The sequence below is a fragment of the Calypte anna genome, chromosome 21 (assembly GCF_003957555.1).
Source record: "Calypte anna isolate BGI_N300 chromosome 21, bCalAnn1_v1.p, whole genome shotgun sequence".
NCBI lineage: Eukaryota > Metazoa > Chordata > Aves > Apodiformes > Trochilidae > Calypte > Calypte anna.
Genome location: NC_044266.1, coordinates 4652180 through 4678223, shown reverse-complemented (window position 1 = coordinate 4678223; position 26044 = coordinate 4652180). Strand labels below are relative to the sequence as shown.

General features: G+C 42.0%; 1 protein-coding gene across 1 annotated transcript in view; it reads right to left on the bottom strand.

The window, feature by feature from the left end:
- Positions 1-1579: 1579 nt before the first annotated feature.
- IFFO2 (intermediate filament family orphan 2) overlaps positions 1580-26044 on the bottom strand; it is a 36871-nt gene continuing 12406 nt past the window's right edge. Inside the window, exons 2-9 of the mRNA XM_030463817.1 lie at positions 14458-14518; positions 14082-14177; positions 11702-11842; positions 9895-10037; positions 7140-7260; positions 4794-4883; positions 3981-4111; positions 1580-2434 (exon numbers count right to left, since the gene is read on the bottom strand). Of these exons, the coding sequence (XP_030319677.1) occupies positions 2329-2434; positions 3981-4111; positions 4794-4883; positions 7140-7260; positions 9895-10037; positions 11702-11842; positions 14082-14177; positions 14458-14518 (889 nt within the window). The 3' untranslated portion in view covers positions 1580-2328. The remainder of the gene's footprint in view (positions 2435-3980; positions 4112-4793; positions 4884-7139; positions 7261-9894; positions 10038-11701; positions 11843-14081; positions 14178-14457; positions 14519-26044) is intronic.

Sequence of the window (26044 nt, the reverse complement as noted above, 5' to 3'; positions counted from 1 at the left end):
CTACCACTTTGGCCACCCAAGAAATAAGAGAAATGAGCACTTTGGAATAAGGTTTCTTTTCCAGAAAAAAAGTTATCTACATTTACAGGATGCAACAGGCTTTGAAAAAGCCCCCAGCCCACACCACAGGGACCGAGGAGTTACTGCACTGAGTATTTCAATTGGTAAGGAAACCACAAGAATATCCTTGGATCTATTTTCTTGGATGGAAACCATCAACTGTGGACTTTGACCTCCAGCCTGGGAATCCTGAGTACTGCTGCCCACTCTGAAGAACACAGGGAGCCCATTTGATTCACTTGGCCAAAAAGCATCAACGTGTCCCAGCAGGGGATGGAGCTGAACGGCAATGAACTCCAGGCAGACTCAGCTGGAGAAGACATTATTGTACCCACAGTTACTGTGAGCAGAAACCCACTCAGGTCCTACCCATCCCTCTGCAGAGCTGCACAAGGTGGAGAGGAATTCCTGCCCACACTGAGACACTTGTGCTCTTTTTGGAAGAAAGCAACACTCATCTCTTCTGGCTGCCTGCTTACACTGCAACCCCACTGATTTCTGATCAATACAGAAGAAAGGCTTGGAAACAATACTCAGGAAACTAAAAAAAAAAATTGTCCACCTTACCTTTACATAACACTGAGAGGGTGCTTAAATCAGGTATTTACCTGTCCAGTCCTAGCCCTGCTCCCACATAACTAGTCCTAAGCTTCCTGGCAGGAATAAAGAAATACATTTGGTATTTACTCCAAGTCTTGCAACTGCTCATTAACTACACAGTTACCTGGAGGCAGTATAAACTACACTTTCAATCTTAAAAAAAACAACAAAACAAAAAAACCAAACAAAATATTATTGGCTGAGGTTTATACCCTGTTTTTATCTGGCTGAGGTGCTGTAACTCCCACTAATAACCATGACCAGCTAGATGATGACAGAGTTTCCTCAAAGACCACCATGGGATCTGACTGTTGATGCTGCCTCCTTCTGTGTAAAAATACAGAAAAAGCCTGACACAGCCCAGGTCTTCCTTGGTCTTTCTCACAGAGAAAGCACCTGGCTGTTCATCCCTAATGCTAGGGCAGCAGGAGGGTGAGGTTCATTTTACTGTGCCCTCAAAAGGATTACAGTATTTTTCAGTGCTCATCTTGTCTGTTTTACAGTGGTCTGGAACTCTCCCAAGTGCCATGTCTCAAGCCCACATCTACACAGCTATGTCAGTTTATCCTGATGCTTCAGCTAGCCCACTATAAACATCATGAAAGCAGCATAAAATGGAGTTATCTCCTTGTTAGCAAAGTAAAATCTGCAAACACTAGGGTTTAAAAACAAGAAATCCTGAAAACCAAGAGAACACAAAACAGCATGGGAACTGAAGAGCTGATTCCCCTCTTAATCCCATCACTGGAAACAAAGGCATTGTAATACAACATTCCTCCTCAAAAGCAGCTCTACAGATAACTAACTGTGCAAATGTGTTTGTAGCTTTCCTTTCCCCCCCAAGAGATAACTGTAGCCCAGTAGGGACCAAACATTCCACATAAATAAGGCTAGCTTTTTTTTTTTTTTTCTTTTTTTCTTTTTTTTTTTGCATAGTAGTTTATCAGTGATAGTCCCACCCCATGAGCCCTCCTTTGTCCACCTGCTTTGCCACCCAGCTGAGACTTCTGAGGCTCTTTCTGATTCTGGAATCCAGCAGAAAGCTTCTACAAATCTCAAAGGATCCTTCAGCCAGAAAGATGGAATGAAGAAATTCCTTTTAATATTGTATAACTGATTAATCCTAAAAGCTGTCTCTAAACCTGCTATTTTAATATGTTTACAGTTCAATTTGGAGGCTTTTTTTTTTTTGTGCCAGACATTGGTAATTGTACCATAATTATTTTGGGTTCATTTCTCATTTTGCCAGCATTCCTTTTGTAAATCAGTGCAGCAATTCAATAAAACCATGAGTTTATTGAAATACCCACAGCCTTTGCAGCACCATTCTCTGCTGCTACCAGAATTATTTTTTAAAATAACTTTTTTTTTTTTTATAAAAACACCTGCTATTAATATTCCACTGGAGCTCAAAGTGGCTCAGCTTGGGGCAAAGGCACAATTAAAATACCAAGTTTTCTCTACAGGACTCTGCATTTATGATCTGTAAAACAATAGAAATTTACAGCACCAATCCTTGGGTGGGGTGGGGATGCATGTAGGAATGAGTCCTTAGGTACCCTGTGCAAGGGCTTACAAGTCTTTTTTTTTTTTTTTTTCCCCTCCATCAGGGTATTGATTTTCTAATCTTGAATCTTCTTCCCTTTTCACTGGAATGCTTCAAATGTATCAGCTGACCATGGGCTCCACATCCGTCTCTCTGTCCAACTCATCCTGAATTTCATCTGTGTTTCCTGAGTCACTGCTGGCTACAGAGCTGGGAGATGGAGAATTTCTGTAAAAAAAAAATGCAGAGAAACGTTCAGACAAGAAATTAAATATCACTGAGAAAAGGAACCTTTAAAGACAATGGTTGCTTTAACTACACGAAACATTTTAAAATATCCTTTATTAATGTTGAGGTTTGGGTTTACAGTGAATATCTGTAGTGCAGTTAAGCATCATGTGTGCTGCCACCCCACTCCTGCCATCTCCTACACAAATGTAAATGCTGCCCCAGCTTTATGGATGAGAAAAAAAAAAGAAAGAAAGAAAGGAGAGAGAAGAGAGGAGAGAGAAGAGAGGAGAGAGGAGAGAGGAGAGAGGAGAGAGGAGAGAGGAGAGAGGAGAGAGGAGAGAGGAGAGAGGAGAGAGGAGAGAGGAGAGAGGAGAGAGGAGAGAGGAGAGAGGAGAGAGGAGAGAGGAGAGAGGAGAGAGGAGAGAGGAGAGGGGAGAGAGAGGAGAGAGGAGAGAGGAGAGAGGAGAGAGGAGAGAGGAGAGAGGAGAGAGGAGAGAGGAGAGAGGAGAGAGGAGAGAGGAGAGAGGAGAGAGGAGAGAGGAGAGAGGAGAGAGGGGAGAGGAGAGAGGAGAGAGGAGAGAGGAGAGAGGAGAGAGGAGAGAGGAGAGAGGAGAGAGGAGAGAGGAGAGAGGAGAGAGGAGAGAGGAGAGAGGAGAGAGGAGAGAGAAGAGAGAGAGAGAAGAGAAGAAGAAGAGAGAAGAGAGAAGAGAGAAGAGAGAAGAGAGAAGAGAGGAGAGAGGAGAGAGGAGAGAGGAGAGAGAAGAGAGGAGAGAGAAGAGAGGAGAGAGAAGAGAGGAGAGAGAAGAGAGGAGAGAGAAGAGAGGAGAGAAGAAAAGGAGAGAAGAAAAGGAGAGAAGAAAAGGACAGAAAGAAAAGGACAGAAAGAAAAAAAAGAAAGAAAAAAAGAAAGAAAAAAAAGAAAGAAAAAAAGAAAGAAAAAAAAAGAAAAAAAAAAGAAAGAAAAGAAAAGAAAGAAAAAAAAAGAAAGAAAAAAAAAGAAAGAAAAAAAATCAAACTAAGTCCAGTGAACATCCTACAGAAATATCATCCATAGTATAGTACAGTCTTGAAAACTCAAAGGAAAGTTTCTCTTCTTTTAAGACAGGATGTGTAGTGGGGGTGAGCCAGAGACAAGAAAAATCCCCCACTGTATAAAAATGGGTTCTGAACACATAAGAAGCTTGAAAAACCCAAGTTTTCCTACAAGCCTACAGAAAGGTTTGGTTTTGGGGATTTTTTTGCTTTAAGAGTTGTGGGTCTGAGACACTAAGTATCCAATCAATTCAGAAAAAAGATGAAGGTACTGCCAGCCCTATGTGTAACATTCCTCTTTTTACCACCAGGTGCTGCATCCTCAGAAGTGTAACTGCAGAGGAGCCCCTGCCCTGTTAACAGTGTTCCTCTGAGGGAAGGAAACAAGATGACCTAAAGGACAAAGCTTCAGGACAAAATGATACTTTTGCCTTTAAATCAGTCTGGCAGGAAACAAGAGCAAAATAAATCCTTGAGGCCCCCCCAGGCAGAATGTTGGGATCTTATTTACCTGTCAGCTGAGCCTTTGATGAGCCTACGACAGGTTTCCATCTGTACATCCAGCCCCCTTTTCATACTGCACATTTCCATATACTCGTGGAGATGGCGATTCATGTCACTCTTGGCTGTGGCCAATTCCAGCTGCAAGAAATGGGAGAAAATAACAAGCCTAAAGTGAGCTACTAGCAGCTTCTCCTTGCTTTATCCAATTGTCCATACTGGTGGGGGTGCTAAAGGTGCCCAGACCCAGCCAAAACACTAACACAGCATCTTAACCTTAATACTGCCAATGGATTCAACAGCTTAGGAAGTATTTTAAGCAGAGCTCAGCACTGGTTTTACTTTTTTATCAGAATTAAATATAATATATTATCATATTCCCCTCAAGCTTGTTATTCTGCTGGTTGGCATCTTGTTTGTCAATAAGCAGTAATTAGTGAAAGCATCTTATAGGCAAGGCAGAGACTTGGAGAAGCTGCAGCTGGTGTCTGGCAACCTCTGAGGCCACATCTTGTGAAGCACTTCCCAGTGTGATGGTGGAAACACAAGACAAGTATGGGAAAAATAATAACAATAGTGAGTTTTTATTCCCTTTGTTCTGAAGGTTCTCACTCCACCAGTTACAGATTTACTCTTAGTTAATAACAGGGTTGACAAAGAATGGTATTTAGAAAAAAATCCCAAGAGGACGTGAAAGGAAAATGCTTTTGCATTGTTAGATACAGAGCATTCCCCCTTTCCTCTGTGGGTACACTGGACCAGAACACCACACAGGCTTTCTTCCATGAGAAACAATTCATATTGTCATGAACAACTTCCTTACCTCTATCTGCCCTATTGTTTCTTGGTATTCCTTATCTCTCGTTTTAAAGAAAGACTCAGTTTCATGGATCAAGTTTCCCAGGTTTTCCTCCTGCATAGGAAAGATGTAAATAATTAGCCAGAAACTAACAAGGAATTCAGTAGCAGCAGACTGCAGATTTTCATATTTAACCTCACTCAGAAATGGTCTTTCATTCTGAGGGGGTTTTTTTAATTATTTTTTAATATACATTTTACACAGATCAGAATAGCATACCAGGAAACATATCTTTGTACCTTGACCATGGCTTTTTACACACAAGATGAAATCTCTGATCAAGGAACCTCTAGACCAAGGCTCCAGCAACTAAACACAAACACCTGATGAAGGTATTAGGTACCAAAGAACCAAACCCAGGGATTTTCCTGAACCTTTCACGGTCTCCTTATGCTTAGAAAGCTTCTAATTGCTTTCCAGACAATTTTTTCTTCCATTGACCACACCACTACTTGGAGCTTTGCATTGAAATGCTCATTTTCCAATTACATATTATTCTCCAGTCCTTTCAGTCTCCATTACCTCACACATATGCTCTGCATGCACTATTTCCTACTGCAATTCTTCCCCTACCTGCTAGATCAAGTCAGCTTGCTCCAGCCCACTCCCAGTGACAATATCACACATAACAACACTTGCTGTCCCAAAGGACACATCCACCACCTCCTGTATCATCATTGCTTTGGACTGGGCTACCAAACATCCAGCAATACTTCCTGCTGTCACAAAGAGACTAAACCAATGTCATTGTTCTCTCTGTTGTGTTATTACCTACCTCTTTTTTCCAGAAAAAAAACCAAAAAAAAACCAACATTTAATGCAAATGCACTGATGAGCACTAATTATGTTGCCCCCCTCTTTGTCACATCTGTGGCAGCTTTACCAGGATCATAGCTACATAACCAGCCTGTAGCTACAAGAATCATTCTCCTGATCCTTTTATATGCAGAAGAAAGAGCTTTAAGGAGGAAGGTCATAAAAGAAGGTGGCTAGGGCACGGCATAAGAACTTGAAAGGAATAAAGCCACTGGAAGGAAGATTCAGGCATGTAAAGCACTATGTTAAAGACCAGGCACAGACAGAGCAGTCTTTATTCTGAATCTCCATCTACAAGACAAATCTACCCTTTCCTTGTATAATTTTCATTTAGAAGGATTTAAGCTTCTTAAAACCTTCAGAGTTTTCGCAGGGAAGGGGCTGAGTTCGGCACCATTCCTCTGATAGCTGTGCTCAGACATGCACACATGGGTAAATGCAAATAAATCTGTCACTAATTCCAGCACAGGGCTGCACATTATCACTCTGCCACTCTCCCTGCTCAGAAGACAGATGTAGCTAAGCACGCTGCTTTCTGCACTCCCAGCACTTCTGAGTAATCTCTGCAGTTTCAGGGTATGCCAGATGATCCACAAATGGGAAGATGTAAATTAACACACCCCTGGCAGTCAACACAAGACAATATTCAGGAGACTGCTGTCTCAGCATCTTTTCACTCCAGTGGTGATGGAATGAGGCAGGATTATTTCTTACCTACTGCTATCATGCTACTCAGGAAGGAAATAATAGTGACAAGTTTAAGGCTACCTACACAAAGCCAGCCCTTGCCATTTCAATCCCTTCAGGCCTGTTGAAAAAGGCTCAGGAGTCCCTGAATGAGGCAGCATGCAGCCATTTGCTTGCTTTGCATGGGATCTGAAGGATTAAAGGCAAGCTGTTTACTATCCACCAACCACAGGAGAGTCCTATTGACTGGGAAGATGGAAGCACAAAGATTCACATGTTCAGAAGATCCCTGGGGTGTTTCACAGCCCTGCAACTACAGCTTCTGTCTTTGTGATGGGCTGGATGTGCATTAACATCTTCCACAGAACATACAGAGTTTGTTTTCCTCCCACTAGAATAAACATGTAATACTGTCTACTATTTTGACAACTGAAGGGTGAATGATAATCTAGGGAGAAAGTGAGATGCTGAGTAGAAGATCCAGGGCTTGAGATAATTGACTGCTTAGGGTGACAGATTGATGCTCCTTTAACAACTGGATGCACTGGATCTTCTGCCACTTGCTTGGTTCTTTTAAATACTCAGTTTGAAGGAGCAGAAGAAATGAAGTCTGGCAAATAAAGTGATTGCACAGACTGAAAAGCAGCAATGGAGAGAAAAGACTAAGAGGATTTTAAAATCAAAGCAAGTTTGGGTGGCAAACTAGATCACCAGTTAAGTATCCAAAGGCTCAAGTGGCTAAAAGAGCAGCTGGGGGATACAGTTTCTGCAGAGCATAGTTTGAAAAAACGACCAAAATAAACTCACCTCTCCTTGGAGGTCAATTGAAGGGTTACAGTTTGTGAAGTCTTCCCAAAGAAGCAAAGTTTCCTCATTCTCCTCCCACGTTAAACTATCACAGTCATCATCAAAATCAAATGTCTCACGACTGTTAAGATAACAGAAAAAGCATTAATGAAAACCACTCCAGCCCCACTTTCTCAGTTCAATTAATCTTCTAGAAAAAAAAAAAAGACTAGAGAACTGAATGAAGGAGACAATGCAGCTGTTGAAAATCCTCAGTTTTTACAAACAGCCTTTACCACTGCCCAAGTCTCTCACTCCCGGGCTCTTTGCCACCCCAAAGCAGAATAAAAGCTCCTTGTTAGCATTCCTGGTTCAATGCACAGTCCTAGCTCTGTCCTCCAGATGGTGCTGCACATTAGTTTCCCTTGTCTGCAAAACCACAAACATGTTATGAACCATTTTCTCCTCAGACATGGGAAAATTTGCCCAAAGTTTGAGGAATTTTATAAGCAGCAGCCACTAGAAGACTCCCTACTGGGTTTCATGGGGAAGCTCAGCCAGCTTTTTCCCTGCAGCACTTAAAATTATTTTCTTAAGTAACAACTTGGAAAAAACTGAACCCCAAAAGGATGTGCAGATCAACACAAACACTTACTGTTGACTTAACCAACAAACATTCTGCTACAGCCACTTCAGACTGAGAACAAACAGAGGCAAGAAGTGGCCTTTAACCCTGTGATTTGGTCAAGCCCTTTAGTACAGTAATTGTGCAATAAGGGAAAGTTTCAGAAGACTCCTGAGTCCCTTTTGGTTTGAACAGCAGCAGGGTGGAACACAAGTAGCTGTTTCTTGTCCTTTCTGCTCATTTCAGCCATTTTTGTTACTTCACTTCCTTTCTAGCAGATAACATCTTATCAGGAAGCAGAGGCCAGTGCTGTCCTTAGGAGGCTGAAGAGCTTGGCAAAAAAGACAGGCTATTTCCTAGACTCAGCATGACTTAAAAATTAAAAAAAAAAACCCAAACAATAAACTTGGACATGCCTGGTTGTGCCTCTTGCAATTCAACTTCTTCAATCAGTTTCTTTTTGCAAGAACAATCCTTGCCAGGGAGCAGAAAGGCTCCCACGTCCTGACTGCTGCTTACTTCAGACACACACTGTTCAAAGTCGACTGCATTTTGAATTTCTACTGCTAGATGCTTAAAGATTAAGCTCATTACAGATAAAATGGAAATTACTTTCAGTTTCTGCTAATAAGGCAAACTCTTCAGCTACTATATTTACTTCAGGAATCCTCCTAACCCTGACATCCTTAGCAATCCATCTCCAGTAAGCCACAAGCACTGCTCTAGATCAACCCAATTTAAACATACACACAAGATTCCCATATGTACCATGTGTAATAGAACCAAGAGATAAGAACTTTATGAGCAGCACTAGTAAGAACTGGGTATCACAGGACAGGGTTAAGAACAAAACTAAAAACTAAAATATAACTACTAGATTGGCTTGTCTAGAAAAAAATCCACACACTATCTGCTGCCACGCTGAATTCTATTAGCAGAGAAATAAAACATTGGTATTTATTACCCTGAATCCTAATAAGTGCCTGAATAATATAAAAAGTTCCCATGAAAAATTACCCACAACACTTGCAAAAAACCCATGCTCTCCTCCGCATGGAATTCAGGAGGAAACAAAGACACATACCCTGAAAACAACATTTGGCAACAGCTGACAACAGAAGAGGAGCTAATGCTCCTCAGAGAGTTTCTGGTGTGCTCCTACATCCTAACTGCTGTGCTGCTCTGTGGGAAAGCACTGGGGAATTTTCCCCCTGCAGTCACTGCAGAAGTTGGCAGAAGACACCCATATTCAAATGCTAGGAAAGTCAGAAGACCAACAGCTTCCTGGGGCTTTTCTCTGGCTAAAAAAAACCCACCAGGCTGTGGCCACCTCCATCCTTCCTAGAACTGGAGGAAAAAACAGGAAAGCACATTGCCAACTGGCTTCCTGAGATGCTTTGTATAGCACCAAGGTGCAGAAAGGCTTTTCTCAGATTCCACAGCTTCCTAACCAACAATCCAAATTAGGGTAAAGCTTGAGGCAAAATAAATTGCAATTCTTCCACTCTGGGAGATGAGAGCTTGCAGCAAGGCTTTCAATATCCTTGAAACCCATAAACTGTCATCCACTGCCTCATCTGAACTTCCAGACACATCCACCACTACCATTTGCCTAAAGAGAAACTGAAAAATGATGCAAAATACTACAAAAGTGTCCTGGTTTCAGCTGGGATTGAGCTAATTTTTCTTCTTGGTAGCTTGGTAGAATAGTTTGTATCCATTTTGTACTGAGTTTTAAGTGATGTTGCCAAATTCCATCCACCCCAAGCAGCAGCAAAGTTCTTTCCAAAATTCTAAAAACCAAATAATATTCAGCAAAAACATAGATCAGAGAGCTGAGTTTTGTACTTTTTTTTGAAGCATGTTTCTTCTTTTGTGACTGTTACAACAGCATATAAACATCTATTTTTATATTCTCTACTAGTCCTCCTTATTCAAGGGAGAATCAAAAAGCAGTTTCTGTCAATTTTATTTAAACTTTCAGAAAACTTTTGACTATGTGCCACCCTGGGAGCTCAGGTTCAACTCCTAGGGAATGGAAAAAAAAAATAATAGTTCTGAAAGCACAGAGGAATAACTCAATACTTGAATTCTGGAACCAAATCTGCATTTTTGGAGTAAGTTTTTCCCCACGTTGTCCAGAATACTCACAGCTGATTGAACATCCTCTTCATTTCATCTGTGATATTCAAAGAACAGCTGACCTCATCATCTGAGAACCTGCCATTGTCCCCATCCTGCTCAGAGAGGTCATCATCAGACGTCAGCTTGCGTTCCTTCTTCTTGGAAGCCACCTTAATTGGAGAGAAGAGCAGTAACTAGAAGGTTCAGCTGAGGTTCCAGGAGAGGGGGAAATAAAGGAGAACCATTAGGTTGGAACTGTTCATCAGCTCCCAGGCAATTCAGGGGCTGCTGGTACTCAAGATAGGAATTGCAGCTATTAAAGAGTGGTGAACACAGAGCACAAGGAAGCAGTTCAGGAGGCAAAGAGCAAAGCAAGCTGCAGGCTGCCAGAGCTCTACAGGTGTTCATCTGTTCACTCACACCAGCCCAGGAGCTCCCAGAGAACATGCAGAGGTCAGAATGATACAGGGTAGAAGCAGAAGCTGGCAGGAGGGTCCAGGCAGCAGGCTTGAGAGCAATGACAGAACTCTCCCTCTCCTGCCACCTCCCAGCATTGAGCCCCCATGGAAGAGCAGACAGGAAGGTGTTTCAGGTGGCACTGAGTCAGGGTCAGGCTGCTAGTCTTCAGGCTGACAGAAGAAGGGTTAACTGAACCATGAAAATGCTTGGAAAACCTCAAAGGAATGAAGTTTACAGATGTGCAGAGAACTCAAGGGATACCCTGCAAAGGGAGCAGAGCATTGCTTCTTCATCTGAGGACTGTGAACAGAAAAGATATTCACAGAGGGTGCCACAGAGTCACAGACACACAGTCCACTCCCAGTCTACTGTCATTTCTCCTCTACTTGGCATGTAAGCCATCCCTTATTGGTCTTGTTCTCTGTGCTGATCATTTTAACCACTGCATGCTCAGCCAAAAGTGCACTTGGCAGTTACCTTTGAGAAGAAAGACAATTCTACTCAAAACCATTAAGGAACCACCAGCACAATGCAATAGCTCAGTGTGCTAGAAAAACAGTGTTCACTAAGGGAATCTGAATATCTCAGGATATCTAAAAAAAAAAAACAACCAAATAATCTATCAAATATTTAGGTAACTTCACCAGAGAGCAACACCAGCAGAGACCACAAGGATCTTTTATGGTGTTTTTGTTAAGTGTATACCATGAGATATGGCATCACCATAAAGAGAAAAGCATCAGACTTATTCAGAGACTGAACATTCAGATCAAAGTAGAAGGAAGCTGAGTTAATCATAACTGAAACTGCAGTTCTGATAGAAGACCAACTGCACAGGGACTTGCAGGTTTGCTCCACACAGAGCCATAGCTGCTTACTTTTGGAGCAAATTAAATGACTTTCCTACTAGGACCAAGGAGCCACAATAGCTCGAGGAAAGTACCTGGAGTTTCTAGTTGACAAAGCAGTCACAGGTCAGCACCACAGAGCATTATTTCTGACCACAGAGCTCCAGCCAGAAATAAGAACATTCAGATGACAGTTCTACAAGCTTAAAAACTCTCACTTGCAAAGGGAAAAAAAGTGAGGATGCCATTTATACAAACCTAGACCCTGTCATGTTTTTTTGCCCCTGCATTCATTGCAGCCCAGCATCAGACTGGCACCAGGATTGAAAGCTCATCCTGAGGTTTTAGAAATCCAGAAATTTTCTGCTCTTGTCCTACAGGCAGAAGAGAGCTGGGCTTCAAGACTGAGAGAGAAGAAATTAAGGCTCCATAGAGAAATCTCAAGAAATGTCAAGACTCCTCCACACTGCTCCCTCTTGTCCCCTCACCTCTTGTCCTACCCTAAGGAAAATTCATGGCCTAATCACCTGGAATATCTTGGAAACGTCTTCAGAGTTGCGCTGCTGCGCGACATCGCACAGCTTGGCTGTGATATCGATTCGCCGGCAGATGTCCATGTCCACCTTCATGGCCTTTTCTTGAATCTTTGTGTCCAGGTCTGTCATGGGCTGCAGGAAGGACAGTAGTGATTATCTTCTATTATTATACAGTTCAGGAAAGAAGAGATACCCCACAGTATCTCTCTAACCCCAGGGCATACCATTCTTAACACATTATTACGCCTTGTTCTCCAGGAAAGGCAGTACTGGCACAATTGAAACAGACTTGGCAGCTAATAGTTAACATTCACATCCAACTCTAATAAAATTTGGACTTTCAGTAATTTGCCACCAAGGAAAAAAAAAAAAAAGTCTATACCCACCCCAAAACCACTGCCAGGTCTGGCAACTCTATACTTTCATGGGTCAGGTTTAAAAAAGGAGAATAACCCCGTTGAGCACGTACAGAACAGAATGAAATGTAAAACCTGGTGAGTGTGCAACACTTCCCACCTTTCAGACAGAAAAACTATGTCTGCAAGGAGAAGTTGCTCTTAAAACAGAATGCAGGCCACTCAGCAACTCCACACATACCATAAAAACCTAAAATCTAGACTGGATCTAAAGAGATCCATGAAACCTTGTGACACAGAAAATACTCCTCAGTAGCATTAACCTGGCTTCCAGCCTAACAGAATTTCTACAGGAAAAATATTTTGTCTTGCTTCACCCTGGGCAGTAATTATAAGGGTAATTTCTAAGAGATACTCCTACTCAGACAGTACAGCTGGCTCCTTACAAAGGAATACTGTTCCACAAAAAGCCTATTTTCCAGTCCAAATGACACTCTGTTGGAAAGTACCACTCCAAGGGCTAAGCAATGCTTCCACTTTGACCAGAAAAGCAGAAAAACTCTTTGCAGAGCTTCCTTAAATACCAAATCCCCTTTCCAAGATGAAAGTCTTGGCTTTGGTTTTTCCTTTTTAATTTTTTTTTAAATTATAAGACAGTTCTTCTCCAACCTTTGTCAACTACTTTGGACAAGTTAGAATTTTTTCTGTTTGTTTTCCAAGCACACTGAGAAAAAGAAAGCTCTAAACACTGACACACTCTAAATACATCCTTGTCAACTGAATAGATACCAGTGATTCTTATCTGCAGGAAGGCAAGAGTCAACAAGACATGTCAACATTTGGTATTTCTCTGGTCTAAATATTTACCTTGGGATTCAAACCAAGCATCCTCACTGCTGTTCTTAGCCTCTCTTCTCCCCTGTCGAGTTAGCAAAACCCAAAGCACATTCTCTCTCCAGTTGAGGAAGATGTTTGCACTCACCACCACCCATTTTGTACACTTTGAGGAATATTTCTTCTCAACAAAAAAGTCCTCATGGTGCTGGATCCCTAACAGGTTTCTCCCTTTCCCACTGCTGCTAACCAACCATGCCTACTCTCAATTAAACACTAAAAGAAGACACAGCTAATTGCTGAATTTCACATGAACAGATCTCGTGGCCCTGAGAGGATGTATTTGACAGTGGGGAGCAGGTTCTGCAAGCTTATATAAAGCCAGAAGGAAGGAGTTCTACACAAACTTACAGAATAAATAAGTGTAATAGGACACATTCATTAGACAACTGGCATCAGCACTACTTCAATCTTAGAGGGAAAGGCACTTGACTTAATGTTCACTTGGCTTATTTTTCTAGATCCCTGCATGTGTTCATGCTCTCAGTATGCCTGAATGTAGGAAAAATTTTCCAGTCATAGTCTTAAAGATCCTCCAGCTTTGAAGGAAAGTCAGTATCTAACTAGACATGAGGAAACAGGTATTTTTATTTTATTAAATTAGGTTGAAGCAGCACTGGATACAAAGCCAGATACCTGAACTAGTGATACTGGTTCATCTTTTCAGAGTTTTCCCAAAGGGAGTTGGGAAACACATACAGAGTGTTCCTTTAGGAACATGGTTTTTGTGGGTGATACAGAGCAGAAGGCCTCTTGTCAGCAGGACGTGGTGCTGCATGGTCATGACCCCTTCACCCTAACCTCCAAGTTCTCCAACTTTTTATTTCCCCCCCTGGCTGCAGATCTGAATGCCACCACTGGCAGCTGTGGGGAAGGGGAAGGGAGGGAAGAGTCTGGGTTATGGGCTAAGCAGCAAGTTAATGCATCTCTACACAGACCAGACAGGAAGCAGGGGGAAGGGTGATCTGTCTGATGCATTAGATCATAAAGGCAGCCATAATGCTAACTACAAAGCAGCACTCACTAAGATCATAACCTTTTCATGAATTAAGCCATTTGCATGACACACACAATCCACAAAGATAGTGGGTGCTGGCCACTCTGCTCTCCAGTGTACTTACATCACTCATCAGACCCTTAAAGACCACAAGTTCTGCTTTCAGTCTTTCAATCTTTTCATTTAACTCCTCCTGGAGAGCCTCTGCTTCCTGTGCCTCCTGCAAGAGAAAGCACACCAAGGATTAAGAGGTGGAAGGGCAACACACACTTCCTCACTTAACCTGAGCTGGTATGGAACGTCACCACCCCCACAGCCACTTGCCCAGAAACTTCAGCACCTTCCTGCTTCAGCTTTCCAACATCAACACTGTTCTCTAGCACACAGCAACACAGTCAGCTGCTCTAGCTGCAAGTGAGGTTTATAATGAAACAAATTCAATTTCTGGCATAATAAAGTGTGCAGAGAAAACCTTTCAACACATATTATTCAAAACTTACCTCCCGCAAGGTCTCCACCATGGACTCCAGGCTCATTCTTCTTGTCAGCTCCTCTTCCCACCTGAAAGACAAGATTTGCAGGCAAAGTGTTAACTATGGAGAAAAGGATTTTTTTCTTTTTCCCCAAATCACACAAGTCTTCTGGTAGCTGTAGGTTGATGACAGTTGAAATGTAGAGCAGATGGTCCCCCTCACTTGTACATCCCCAAACCAGGAACATTAGGTCTGGAAGAGAACCACTAAAACCACTTTGACTGAGATCAGTACTCTTCTGACTCTCCAGTGCAATACATTTGTGGTTGCAAATAAGGTGGTAAATTATCAATGTGAAAAGAATCAGTTGAAGGTGAGTTATCCAAATCAGCAGCCTTACTAGCTACCTGTTCAGTTCAATCAATTCATATGTTTATGTGCCTTTTATATCAAAATCTTCAATAATCTACATGCCTCATCATTTCCCAGCACTACACTTGCAAGCAGAGCACTCAACAAGCATCCTTGAATGTAGGATATACACACTGCTGCAGTACTGAAAGGGTAGAAGAAAGGTAATTCCAGTTACAAACTGTATAATTAAACCACATACTACAAGCATCATTATGTCTGTTTTTATTATTGGACTAAGTAAAAATATCTGGTGGTTCCTCTTTTTAAACACTGAAACCTTTTAAAGAGCAAAAAACCAGTATTTGACAAGACTGACTCAAAAACCAAGATTCTTGTCATTCATATGCATGGCTTGAATTTGGGGAGGGAGAAAGTGAAATGTGTGCTGCTCTTCTGGGATGGGCAGTAGTATCACATGAGATTGCCCAGTCTATTATATCAACAGGAATTACACTCCTGGAAAATCTGGATACCACATGATTAAAAGCAGTCCTGTGAACACAATCTCCATGTGCCATCAAGTTGACTTCTGTTGCCCCTTAAAGACTTTTTAATGCTTTCGACTGAAAATGGCAAACCAAAGCATCTTGGGAAATGCAAGGTTAATTCTGCCAAATTATCCTATTTTCAAACCCACCAAGAAACCTGATGTTGGCCAGATAAGGAGCTATTCCCACAGAGGCAGCCACTTTTCAGACTGCAAACATCATCACTGAGCTACTCAATACCTCTCTCTGCATCCCAAGTGCAAATCCCATCTGACACAGAAGCCAGGGTGGCTGTTTCAGCAGGAAGGGACATGGCAGGTGTGGTGCTGGTGCAGTTCCCTGTCTTCAGGCTCCATCGGAGGCACCTGAAGGGGTGACACCTGAATGCAGCAGCTCCAAGGAGTGCAGTGCCAAGAGGACACTGGCTGCATCCACTCATCCCTGCTATTGGGGTGCAGGAACACCAGACACAACAGTGTGTGAATTCCCTGTTGTACAGCTGAAGTGTGACTGTTGTGCATCTTTTTTACCAGCAAGGATTCCCTGCCAAGCAGAGTAAAATATTTAGGCTGCAATTTGCATTTGTCATCAAATGTTTTAACTCATGTTTCCACATTGCATTTGTGTTTCCACTGCTAACTACATCCACGTCTCTGTAAAAATCCCAACTTAGGCTTCAGATTTTAATATTCAAGTCAAGAAGGTGAAATTAAAGCAGTTGGTTCTATTCACAATCTGTAAGATGGTCTCTTTCTGTTACAGACAGAGCTTTGCATGCCTTTAATCATTCCTTCTGGTCTTTCTGCCAGCAGGCTGTCATTTATGGATGGAAGTCAAGCAGACACTGCAAAAATTGATATGCTGCTCCTCAAGGTTTTAACTGTTGAAATGTTCCTCCTTTCAACAGTGGCTGCATTCAGGTTATCCTCCTGTATTATTTGGATCCCCACAGTACACTGTGCATTCTGTAAAAAAAAGGGATGTATTTTTGGAAAACATTATCTGCATATTTTTACTGACAATGCCAGAAGCTGGCAGAAAGGATTAGCATTCCTCCCCAGTAGTTCAGCCAAAATGACACATCTCCAAGTCTGCTCCAAACAGCTTTCCTCATACTGCAGAAATTCCAGTAGTTCCATTTCTTCTCTTTCTGCCAGCGAAAGTGCATTTTGCAGAGCAGTGATTTACAGCCCTGTTTCCCTCCTGTCAAATTCAGGACTGTGTCTTAAAGAGAAGAGGAAAAGGATGCCTTCTTTTACACAGATACCCACCCTCCCCATGATTTCTGTGTTTCTCTTAATTACAGAAAAAATAAAATGATAAGGAATTACTTTTTTTTTTAACCAAAAAGTGGATGCTGACAGATAGAAATTTAAACTGGACTGATAATAAGGGTCCTCCTAAACATTAATATCACATTCTTAACCTTAGAGCACATTTCTTCCACCCACTACCAAGCTGATTAACCTCATTTAACAGCTAAAAATGCCAATCTTCCTTTCTCCTCACACTTAAACCTCAGGAGACTATTTGTAGCAAAGAGAGGAAGGAGATGAACAGGAAGGTAGAGGTAGACAATGGAACAGAGGATTAATTCTCCATTTAAACTTCTAAGGAAGTGAAACAATAGGAAGATTGCTCATTCATGTGATCATCCAGTATTTGCTGTAACAAGCCTTTAAAACTCCCAGAAAAAGCAGCAGCCAGGAGCCAGCATGCCACAAGATGCTAAACCATGGCTCTGACACTTTTAGTACTCAGATTCTCATTATTCTCCCAATCTAGTCCTCCTAATAAATACATTTCAGTTGCCATATTTTCCACAAGCCTTCATCCCAGCAGGCTGTGGATGCCCTCTGCTCCTTAGCAAACAGAACCAGTGACACCACTTGCATGTGCAGCCTAAAATGTGGGGGGGAAGGGCCCAAAGGCTGGTGCAGAGGGAACACCACCAGATCCATCACCTCCAAAGCACCCAGGGAGCAGACAGGTAACTGGAGAACCACAAAGAGAAGCAGCAGCAGGAATTATCAGGACTTCAACACTCGAAAGGGAAATGGTTTTACAGACCACAGGCTAAAAATCCAGCAGTCTTCACACATTTGCTACAGGATATTAACAAGCCAGCTGCTCCTCTGCTCTCAAATACTCTGATTTCTTGGCTCAGGTGCATCAATTGCTGTGATTTCCAGCTGTATACAAAACTCTTTTTTCAGACCCAGAAAAGGCAAATGTTGCCAGCTAAATCTACTAGACATCAGGATTCATTATAATAATTTTAGTTACTTCTTAAAAGAAATAAATGAGCAATATGAACTTCAAATTTTTCTTCTTTCCCACCTTCCAAGGATATTTTAGGTCCAACCAGCACCCACCCATCCCCCAAATAAAGGGCTAGGCTGCACTTTAGAAGGGATGGATCTATTTCCCTTTCACCAGATGTGACACATCACATTCCAGTGGCATTCAGTCACTGCAGCTTCAGGCCCCAAACTACTTCTGCAGTCATGTCTTACGTAGTTCAGAGGAGAACAAAGGATGCTGACTTTCTTTAAGGGGAATAGCTACATTACAAGGATATTAGACAAACAAAACACATTAACAGTCAGCTAGGATTAACATTGCTTAAAGCAGTGGTTTTGTAAAGCTGAGTCACTCCATAAACTTGTGCCTTTCCTTTGAAATTGGAAATGTTGCTGCCAGTTTCATGCTAACATCTTCTCCTATGTCTGAGGAAGCTGGTGGAGAATCATAGAATTGGCTGGGTTGGAAGGGACCTCTGAGATCATCAAGAAGAACTGGATAATGTCCTCTAGAAACCATCTCTGAGTTTTCAAGGCTTAATCTTAATGAAATCAAACTGACAAGTCTATGTTGACACAACAAACTTCAAACCACTTTCCTGCCACCTGAGCATCTACAACAAGCAGCCTCCTCCCTTCTGTCCCAGTGTCATCAAGTCAAGCTTAGAAATAGTGACCCATGAGGAGAACTGCCCAGTGAGCAGACTCACAAAGCCTCATTGGAACAGAAAGTTAGTTTTAGAGAAGTCTGCCTTTCCAAAAGCTGTTCAGTAATTTTCTTTTAAAAACCCAGCATTTTTAGGTGCAAGGATTGCATTACTCAGACAACAACCTGCTTACAAAACACACCAGATATAAACATACTGTTTTAAATATGTTTTTGCTCAAGGCAGAAAAGCACAAATAGACCAGCTGGTAGTTAATGATGCCTGATGGTATCAACTACCCTATTTCTTTCATTAAATATATGCTCTCCATCTAGGAAGTAAATATTTTTCCAATGATATTTAATGAAAAAATGTTTTTTTCTGTAAGAAAAAGCCTTTAGAAAGACAGGATTCTTCTTTCTGGTAGTTTTATATCAAGTCATGCAGTGAATAAAACCACCAAAGAGAAACAGAAAACACTTGCAGTAGTGTAAGTTTTTCCCCTGCCATTCTCCCAGGTACAGACTCTGAAGCTTTTCACTTCATTTCCTTGCTGTTGCAGTGTATTCCCATCACTTTATGGGAAGAAGAGAAGTAAAAGGAAAGAAAACCTAGCAGCTGGACTGCTCGAGTCCACAACAGGAAAAGGAAGCAACAGTTTGAACAATGACTAAAAAAGGCTCAGAAAAACATTAGCTAACAAGTCCTGAAAACAAACACCCAAACGAACAGCCTCATTTGTTTTTCCTGCATGCTAAGACACCACTCTCCCATTTTTGGCACGAGATGTACCCAGCCTTGTTCATCTGCTGGATACACAGCACCTGAGCTGCATTCTCTGATGTACCCCACCTGCAGGGACATGGCAGGGAACACCCATACTCTGGCAGGAGTCAGCAATCATCACACCTCCAGCACTGCCCCAGGCTCTCTGCTTTCCCATCCCAGCTTGGAGATGTCTCTCTGCTGCCTTCTTTTCTGTGTTGGGATCTTTTTGATGCCCAGCTGCTGTTTACAGGAACCCCAGGAGGGCAAGGCCAGGCTTCCTGCCCTGGTGCTGGCAGGAGATGGGATGGAATTAATCCCTGCAGGAACACGCCTGCTAATCCCTCTTCCAACACCTCCATAATAACCAGCACCAGCAGAGTGGGGAATTCTGGTTCTTACCCACAGGGATCTAACTGCCCAGCAGATGGACAAACTTCTGCTCCCACACAAAAGCATCCACAGCTTCATCCCTGGGAGAAGACAGAAATCTGGGCAGAGCATTTTGTTTGGGAGAAAGGGATTGTGGTGGTTTGGGATGGGAAAGGAACACGTTCAAGACTTTCAAACCTTCCTGACACTGAAGTTTTGCTGCAGCATCAGTCCCTATTGAACCACTGGCAATGGTGTTTCTGAGGGAACCTACATCTGCAGTCTCACTAAACCATTCCTGACATAAAGAGGCAGTTTGGGACTCAAAATACAGTCAGCTGTGTCTTTTAATCAGCTCAAAAGAGCTGGACCATGCAAGATAGATTTTATTAAAAAAAACCAAAACAAACCCAAAACAAAACTCTATGAAGATAAACAAAACAAAACACAAAAAAGAAACAAAACTCAAACCCAAACAAACAACTCTCTATTCTGTCTGCTTTTAGAATCCTTGCCTGAAAGATCATTTTCCTACCCAGTCTTACCTTTGCACTAAATTAGATCTAAGGCTGCATTAAGCAATTAGTTTATTATTCACCAATGCTACCCCATGTTTAAGTGAGTACTTTTAAGATGCTGTCATACAGGGATTCTCCCAGGTTATCCCAATCACAGACCATTATGAACCCACATGCCCAGACTTCTCAATGAAGCAAATTAAATGTTAGTTGATGGGCTCCAAGTAAAATGTATTAATTTAATGTGAACATCTGATTCCATTAAAGCCTGGCTGTAACACAACAGCAGCAGCACTCTTGAATGAACTCATCTGTTGCTTACAACAGGCAAGAAACCTTCCCTCCACAGAATCCCTCTGCTAGAAGTCAGTCATTGCAGCATCACATTTCCCAAACATTGGAGTGAGGAGGAGCCAGGATCCTGCACCCCAGAGGAATGGTCCAGATGACAGAGGTCAATTCACTGCATAGCACAACTTGGACCCTTTGCACTGTTAATACTTGGGGGGTTCATTATAAAGGTCAGGTTAGTATTAAAGCTTTATTCTAGACTTCTGCTCTACATAAAGCAGCACACAGGCCTTTGAACAAACAGGAATTGTTTGCAAAGAGAATTACTAAAAGCACTTACTATACAGAAAAACACTGCATAATTATGCCTCCCATTACACTCACCTGAGAAGATGCTCCAGCCTGCTCCTGGAACCACAATAAAAATCATCTGCAACTTCATTTGTGTTTTGTTCCTGACCACAGGAGGTGTTTAAATAAAAGCCTTGCCTAATGTCACAAGAGTTCAACAACTTCAAATAGAAGCAAGAGCCATGCCTGCATTCCTTTATAAAGAAAATTATGGTGCTTTTAAAGCAGGAGAAGAATCCACATATAATTGGGAATATTCACAGCAATATTAAACACATTTTATGCTACACAGCTACAAGTCATACGTTCCTGCATGACTTACCCTTGCAAACAACACTTCACTAAATAAAGGCCAGCCTTAAATCTGAGATGTCTTTGGCTATTTGGATAAGCTTTGGAACTCTCCTTTTGTACTTGTACCCAGCCCCAAACAAAGAAGCCCATTAACAAAGACTCGAGATACTTTATTCAAAATATGTCTAACAGCAGGGTGAGGCTGCTATTGGGGTTTTTTTCACAATAATTTATATAACCATCTGACAGAAAAAGCACCTAAGAGATCTCCTATCCCTGCAAAGGACTTTGTAGGATGCAACAGAATTATTAACTTCAGTAATTTTCAAGCTCATAACTAAACAAATGAAGAAAAAACTAATCCTTGAAAGTCTTCCACAAATGAAGAAAAAAATAATCCTTGAAAGTCTTCCACTTATCAGTGCATCCAAGGCTGTTACTGTTGGCAGTCTAGTTCCACATCACACTGTAGCAAAGTCACTTGAAATCCTGCTGCCTTAAAAGAAATAATGACTTCTTTTTTCCCTGAAGGCACACTGAGAAATAGGGTAAAACAGATAAAAGCCATTCAGCTCACTGCTGCTTGGCTTTCACTTTAAGTAGTGCCCAGTTTAGAGATCCATCTTCCCTAATTGTCTGCCTGCTCTTGGCTGAAGAACTTCAGTTCAGCTTTGCTCTGAGAACATGGAGGTGTCAGAGCCCTGAACACAAGTGCCACACAAAGAACTCTTTTATTTTCCCTTGTGTTTATAATCTGATCAGCACCCTGGTTGCTAAGCCATTCTGCAGGACAGAGTTCAGAACCTCCTTCAAGCAGATAAGCAGACTTCCACTGGAAAGGTTTCCTCTTTCCCCATGTACTGCTTGCTCTTTGCTTCTCTAAACCAATTTCAGAATCTCCTAAAAAGAAATACAAGGCTCACAACAACAGAACCCAAACCTGCAGATCCCTGACCTGCCTATTCTGCAGCTGCAAATGATTTTAAATATGGTTAGATCCGTTAGAAGTGTTCAGAACTGCCCAGCAGTACCTGGGAGTCTCTCTGTACTATACCCTCTAGTATACCCTCCTGAAATGAACCTGATTTGCTAAAGTCCAGCGCAGAGCTACTAAGATGATTAAGGGAGTGGAACATCTCCCTTATGAGGAAAGGCTGAGGGAGCTGGGTCTCTTTAGTCTGGAGAAAAGGAGACTGAGGGGTGACCTCATCAATGTCTTCAAATATGTAAGGGGTGAGTGTCAGGGAGATGGAGTTAGGCTCTTCTCAGTGGTGACCAGTGATAGGACAAGGGGTAATGGGTGTAAATTGGAGCACAGGAGGTTCAAGTTGAATATCTGGAAACATTTTTTTCCTGTAAGGGTGACAGAGCCCTGGAACAGGCTGCCCAGGGGGGTCGTGGAGTCTCCTTCACTGGAGACATTCAAAACCCACCTGGACACGTTCCTATGCGAAGTGCTCTGGGTGGCCCTGCTCTGGCAGGGGGGGTTGGACTAGATGATCTTTCGAGGTCCCTTCCAACCCCTAGGATTCTGTGATTCTGTGATTCTGTGAAAGTCATCATTTTTAGTGTTTCATGCAAGCTCACAGCACATGAACATCTCTGCATAGCTCCTCTGCTACTCCCGTTCGTCTCTGGCACAGAGAAATCACAGCTGCTTTGGAGGAATGGAGCTTTTACAGTTTAAGGAGCAAAACCTCAAAAGACCCCTGGCTCCTACAGCATTATTTACAAAGCACCCATACTCTGGAAGAAGAGAAGAATTTTTTTTTTAAAAATAACATTTTATCACTAGTGTCCTCAGCACCTTGCAATCCCAGTGCTGTTCACAGGAACAAAGTGTTTCCTGCAGCCTGCAGTGATTACTGGTTACTCAGAAACTGTGCTGACTGATAAGATCCCACAGATTGCCAGCCCTGGCAGCAAGGCTGTGATGTAACTGGCAATATGATAACCAATTCTTCAGATAAACTGAACATTACTTTCTGTATCCTCCTGTTTGCCAGTGTGTCAAGACAGATTTACAAATTTGTGCCCATTTGTGCAGCAGAATTAACACCAGCAACTTAAATTAATTTTTCACTCCTGTCAAAATCTCCCTGGCAGTCTTTACAACAAATATACATCTCTTAAGTCTGGTCAAATAATTCTGCAGTCTGGGTCTACTGCAGTGTTTGCTGAAATACAGATTGTTTGGGGTTTTTTTCACTAGGTATAGCAGATCCTGGGGAAGGGGAGAGGGATTTGCTTCCATGAGGAAGCAGGGATTGCCCCCCTTCCATTTTCCAGGAAGCTTAGCAAGGCCTGAAGCTAGCACAGAACTGCTTCTAACAAAAGAGCAAAGAAAAAAATGGTGAAAAAAGGCAACTCAGGCAAATGCAAAGCCCATACGTTCAGCCCATGGGCTTTGATTTGGGGAGGGATGAAGATTCACTCTGCAATAAAAGCAAAGCAGCCAAGACAACCAGAAAATTACACCCAGCCATTACAACCAGAAAAACACCAAGAGCTCAAGACTAGGCAAAGACAACAAGTGGAAAGGGGGGAAATGTGCAACACAAAGAAGAGGAACAGCTCAAAAGCCTCCCCCTGGGCAGTCCCCTGCTTCTAAGGGAAATGTTCTGATGAGCTTTTAAGTTCCAGTTACTGAAATAAGCCCTTGGCTTTACTGAGGCAGCCTTGAGGCTATCTGAAGCACATCACAGATATGGGAGCTGGAAAAGAATTGAATTAGCTAAAATATCAACTTTGAGCAAGCTGCCAGTCTTAATGACAAAGAGCAACCACTGCTCCCTGTGCCAACAGGATACTCACTTTCTACAGTCTGAATTTAGCAGACTGCTGGAGAGCAGGACCTTCCAGAGCCATAGCTCTGCCTCCAAGATACCTGCAGCAACATTTTATTCTGAAAGGAGATGTCAGACAGTTTGCTTGACAAGCCAGCTCTGATTCCAGGAATATGATCCAGCCCACACATGGCATGGTAAATATGATTAGGTCTGACTATGAAACATCTGATAAGACTTAGACCCAAACACCCGTTTGACACAGATCAATTAGCATGACACTTTTGGCATGGGGAGGATCAGCAAACTCCATTCTGGACTTTTTTTAGCTCAACTGTGCAGAACTGTCATCTTTGTAAATATTTATTGGAACATAGGTAACTACTACCTCAGTCTTCCCAGGACAATGCTCAAATTCTTGGTTTTCTTCCTCTTAAGCCCGAGGCATTTCCCCCTTTTTTTAGGTTCATCTGCTTTTTTTTGTGATCTTTTTTGGAAGCTGCTTTATGTTTACCTCCTCACCCATGGTATGGCAGGGGGGTTAAATTTCATTACATGGCTCCAACAAACACATCCCAGCTTCTCTGAACAAATGAGAAGCAGAAGGTGGACATCTTGAAGTAGTTTTTTTGCTAACCCCGCATGAGCAGGGCAGGAAGCAGCAGCCTACCCAGTGCTTTTAAAATCACATTGTAATTATTGCACAGACTATTCATCATCTCAAATTCTTTTGGTCAACAGACAGAAATAGCCTGGTACAAGTGCTAATGTGAGAAACTTGTAGAATTGCTGTCTCCTGCACTAAAAAGGTCAGAACAAGGTTTCTAGAGACCCTGCACAGACAAAGGGGGGGTCTGCTGGAGGAGCCCGGGCTGTGGAACACAGAATGCCATTATCCTGGTGTCCCAGTAAAGCCATGTGATTCCCTGGGACAGCTCATCTCCCACATCCACATCATTACTGAAATAAATACAGGCTAGAACAGAAGAGAACCGAGAGAGTAGAAATAGCTGCTCAAAGTTGGGCTGTTCAGAAGGGAGTTACCAGCTCAGCACACAGTTTCAGCAACAAAACTGCACAATGAAATGGGATTATTAAAACTGATTCATGTAATAACCACAGAAAAACCCATCCACTGTTTTGGGAAGTTTAAAAATTACTTAATGCTCTTAATTTTATCAAATGTATTTAAATGGCAGAAGATAGGCACCAGCATGCCTGTGCCAGATTGTGAAGCTTCAGTGGCTTAAAAGAAAAAAATAAAAACTTAAAATTCATCTTATTCTCGGCCTTCAACAGTGTCTTAATAGTTAGCCAAGATGCAAAACTACTAACATGAGTACACGAGTACACATGCCACTGTCAACTGCACATTAGGTAGTGTTAAGCAAATATTTGCAATATATAAAAGAAGTTTTCTGCAGCCTGCCAGCAAGTCTGAGCCTCAGCTTCTATCCTCTGTGCTGAAAATTTAAGTAGTGATCTGACCTGGACATATTGTGGTTTCTAAAGCTCCCCAACAAACTCTTAGTCCTTCACCTCCACTGCAGCACACTGATCTTAGAAGAGGAATATAAAATATCCACTGATAAATGCAGCAGGTTAGTATAAAAGTACTCCCAGCACTCCCAGTTCCTGAAGAAAAACACCCCAAGAGCTTCTACCTAAAATCCAGTACACAAGAACTGAGATGATTTTCAAGGTTCTCCCTCTAGCAGCACAAGAAGAATCTGTATTTTTCTACAGATAATTGTATTCCTCTTTCCCTCACCTTTCCTTTTTTTTTTCTTTACCCTAATTCTCAATTTTCTTTCCTGTTTTGTATCCCCAGAATGCAGCAAACACCTCAAGAACCAAAAATATTAGTGTGGAGGAGGACTTTTGGGTGGGAGGACAAGGAATAATACAAAGCAGACAATAAAACATTTGAAATCTACTTATAGTCAAGAATGCTCGTGTAACAAAGGAGTATAATTCTGTATAGTTCTAGCCTTGCATCAGCTTCCAAAAGACATCACAGAAGCATGCTCTAACATACACCATCACCATTTTAAAAATACATTTGTATTTTTATGGGGCTTAGAACATTTCACTTGTCATTTCTCACCTCCTACTGCTGCTAAGGACTCTCAGCAAAATGCAGACACCTTGCCAAAAGGCTGGCAGCTGAGGAGGAAAGGAGTTGCAGAAGAGATTTAAAGCCATAATAAGATCTAACACTAAGCTGTCGGAAAGTACAGGCAAACTTCTGAGGTATGAATTTCCTTTCTGTTTTCTATAAACACCTAATGAAAGCTTTCATGAATGTCCCCTTGGAGGCTGCCAAGTTAAAATAGTGCATTATCTCAGCTGTTGCACATGACTACATTGAAGATTCTTACATCA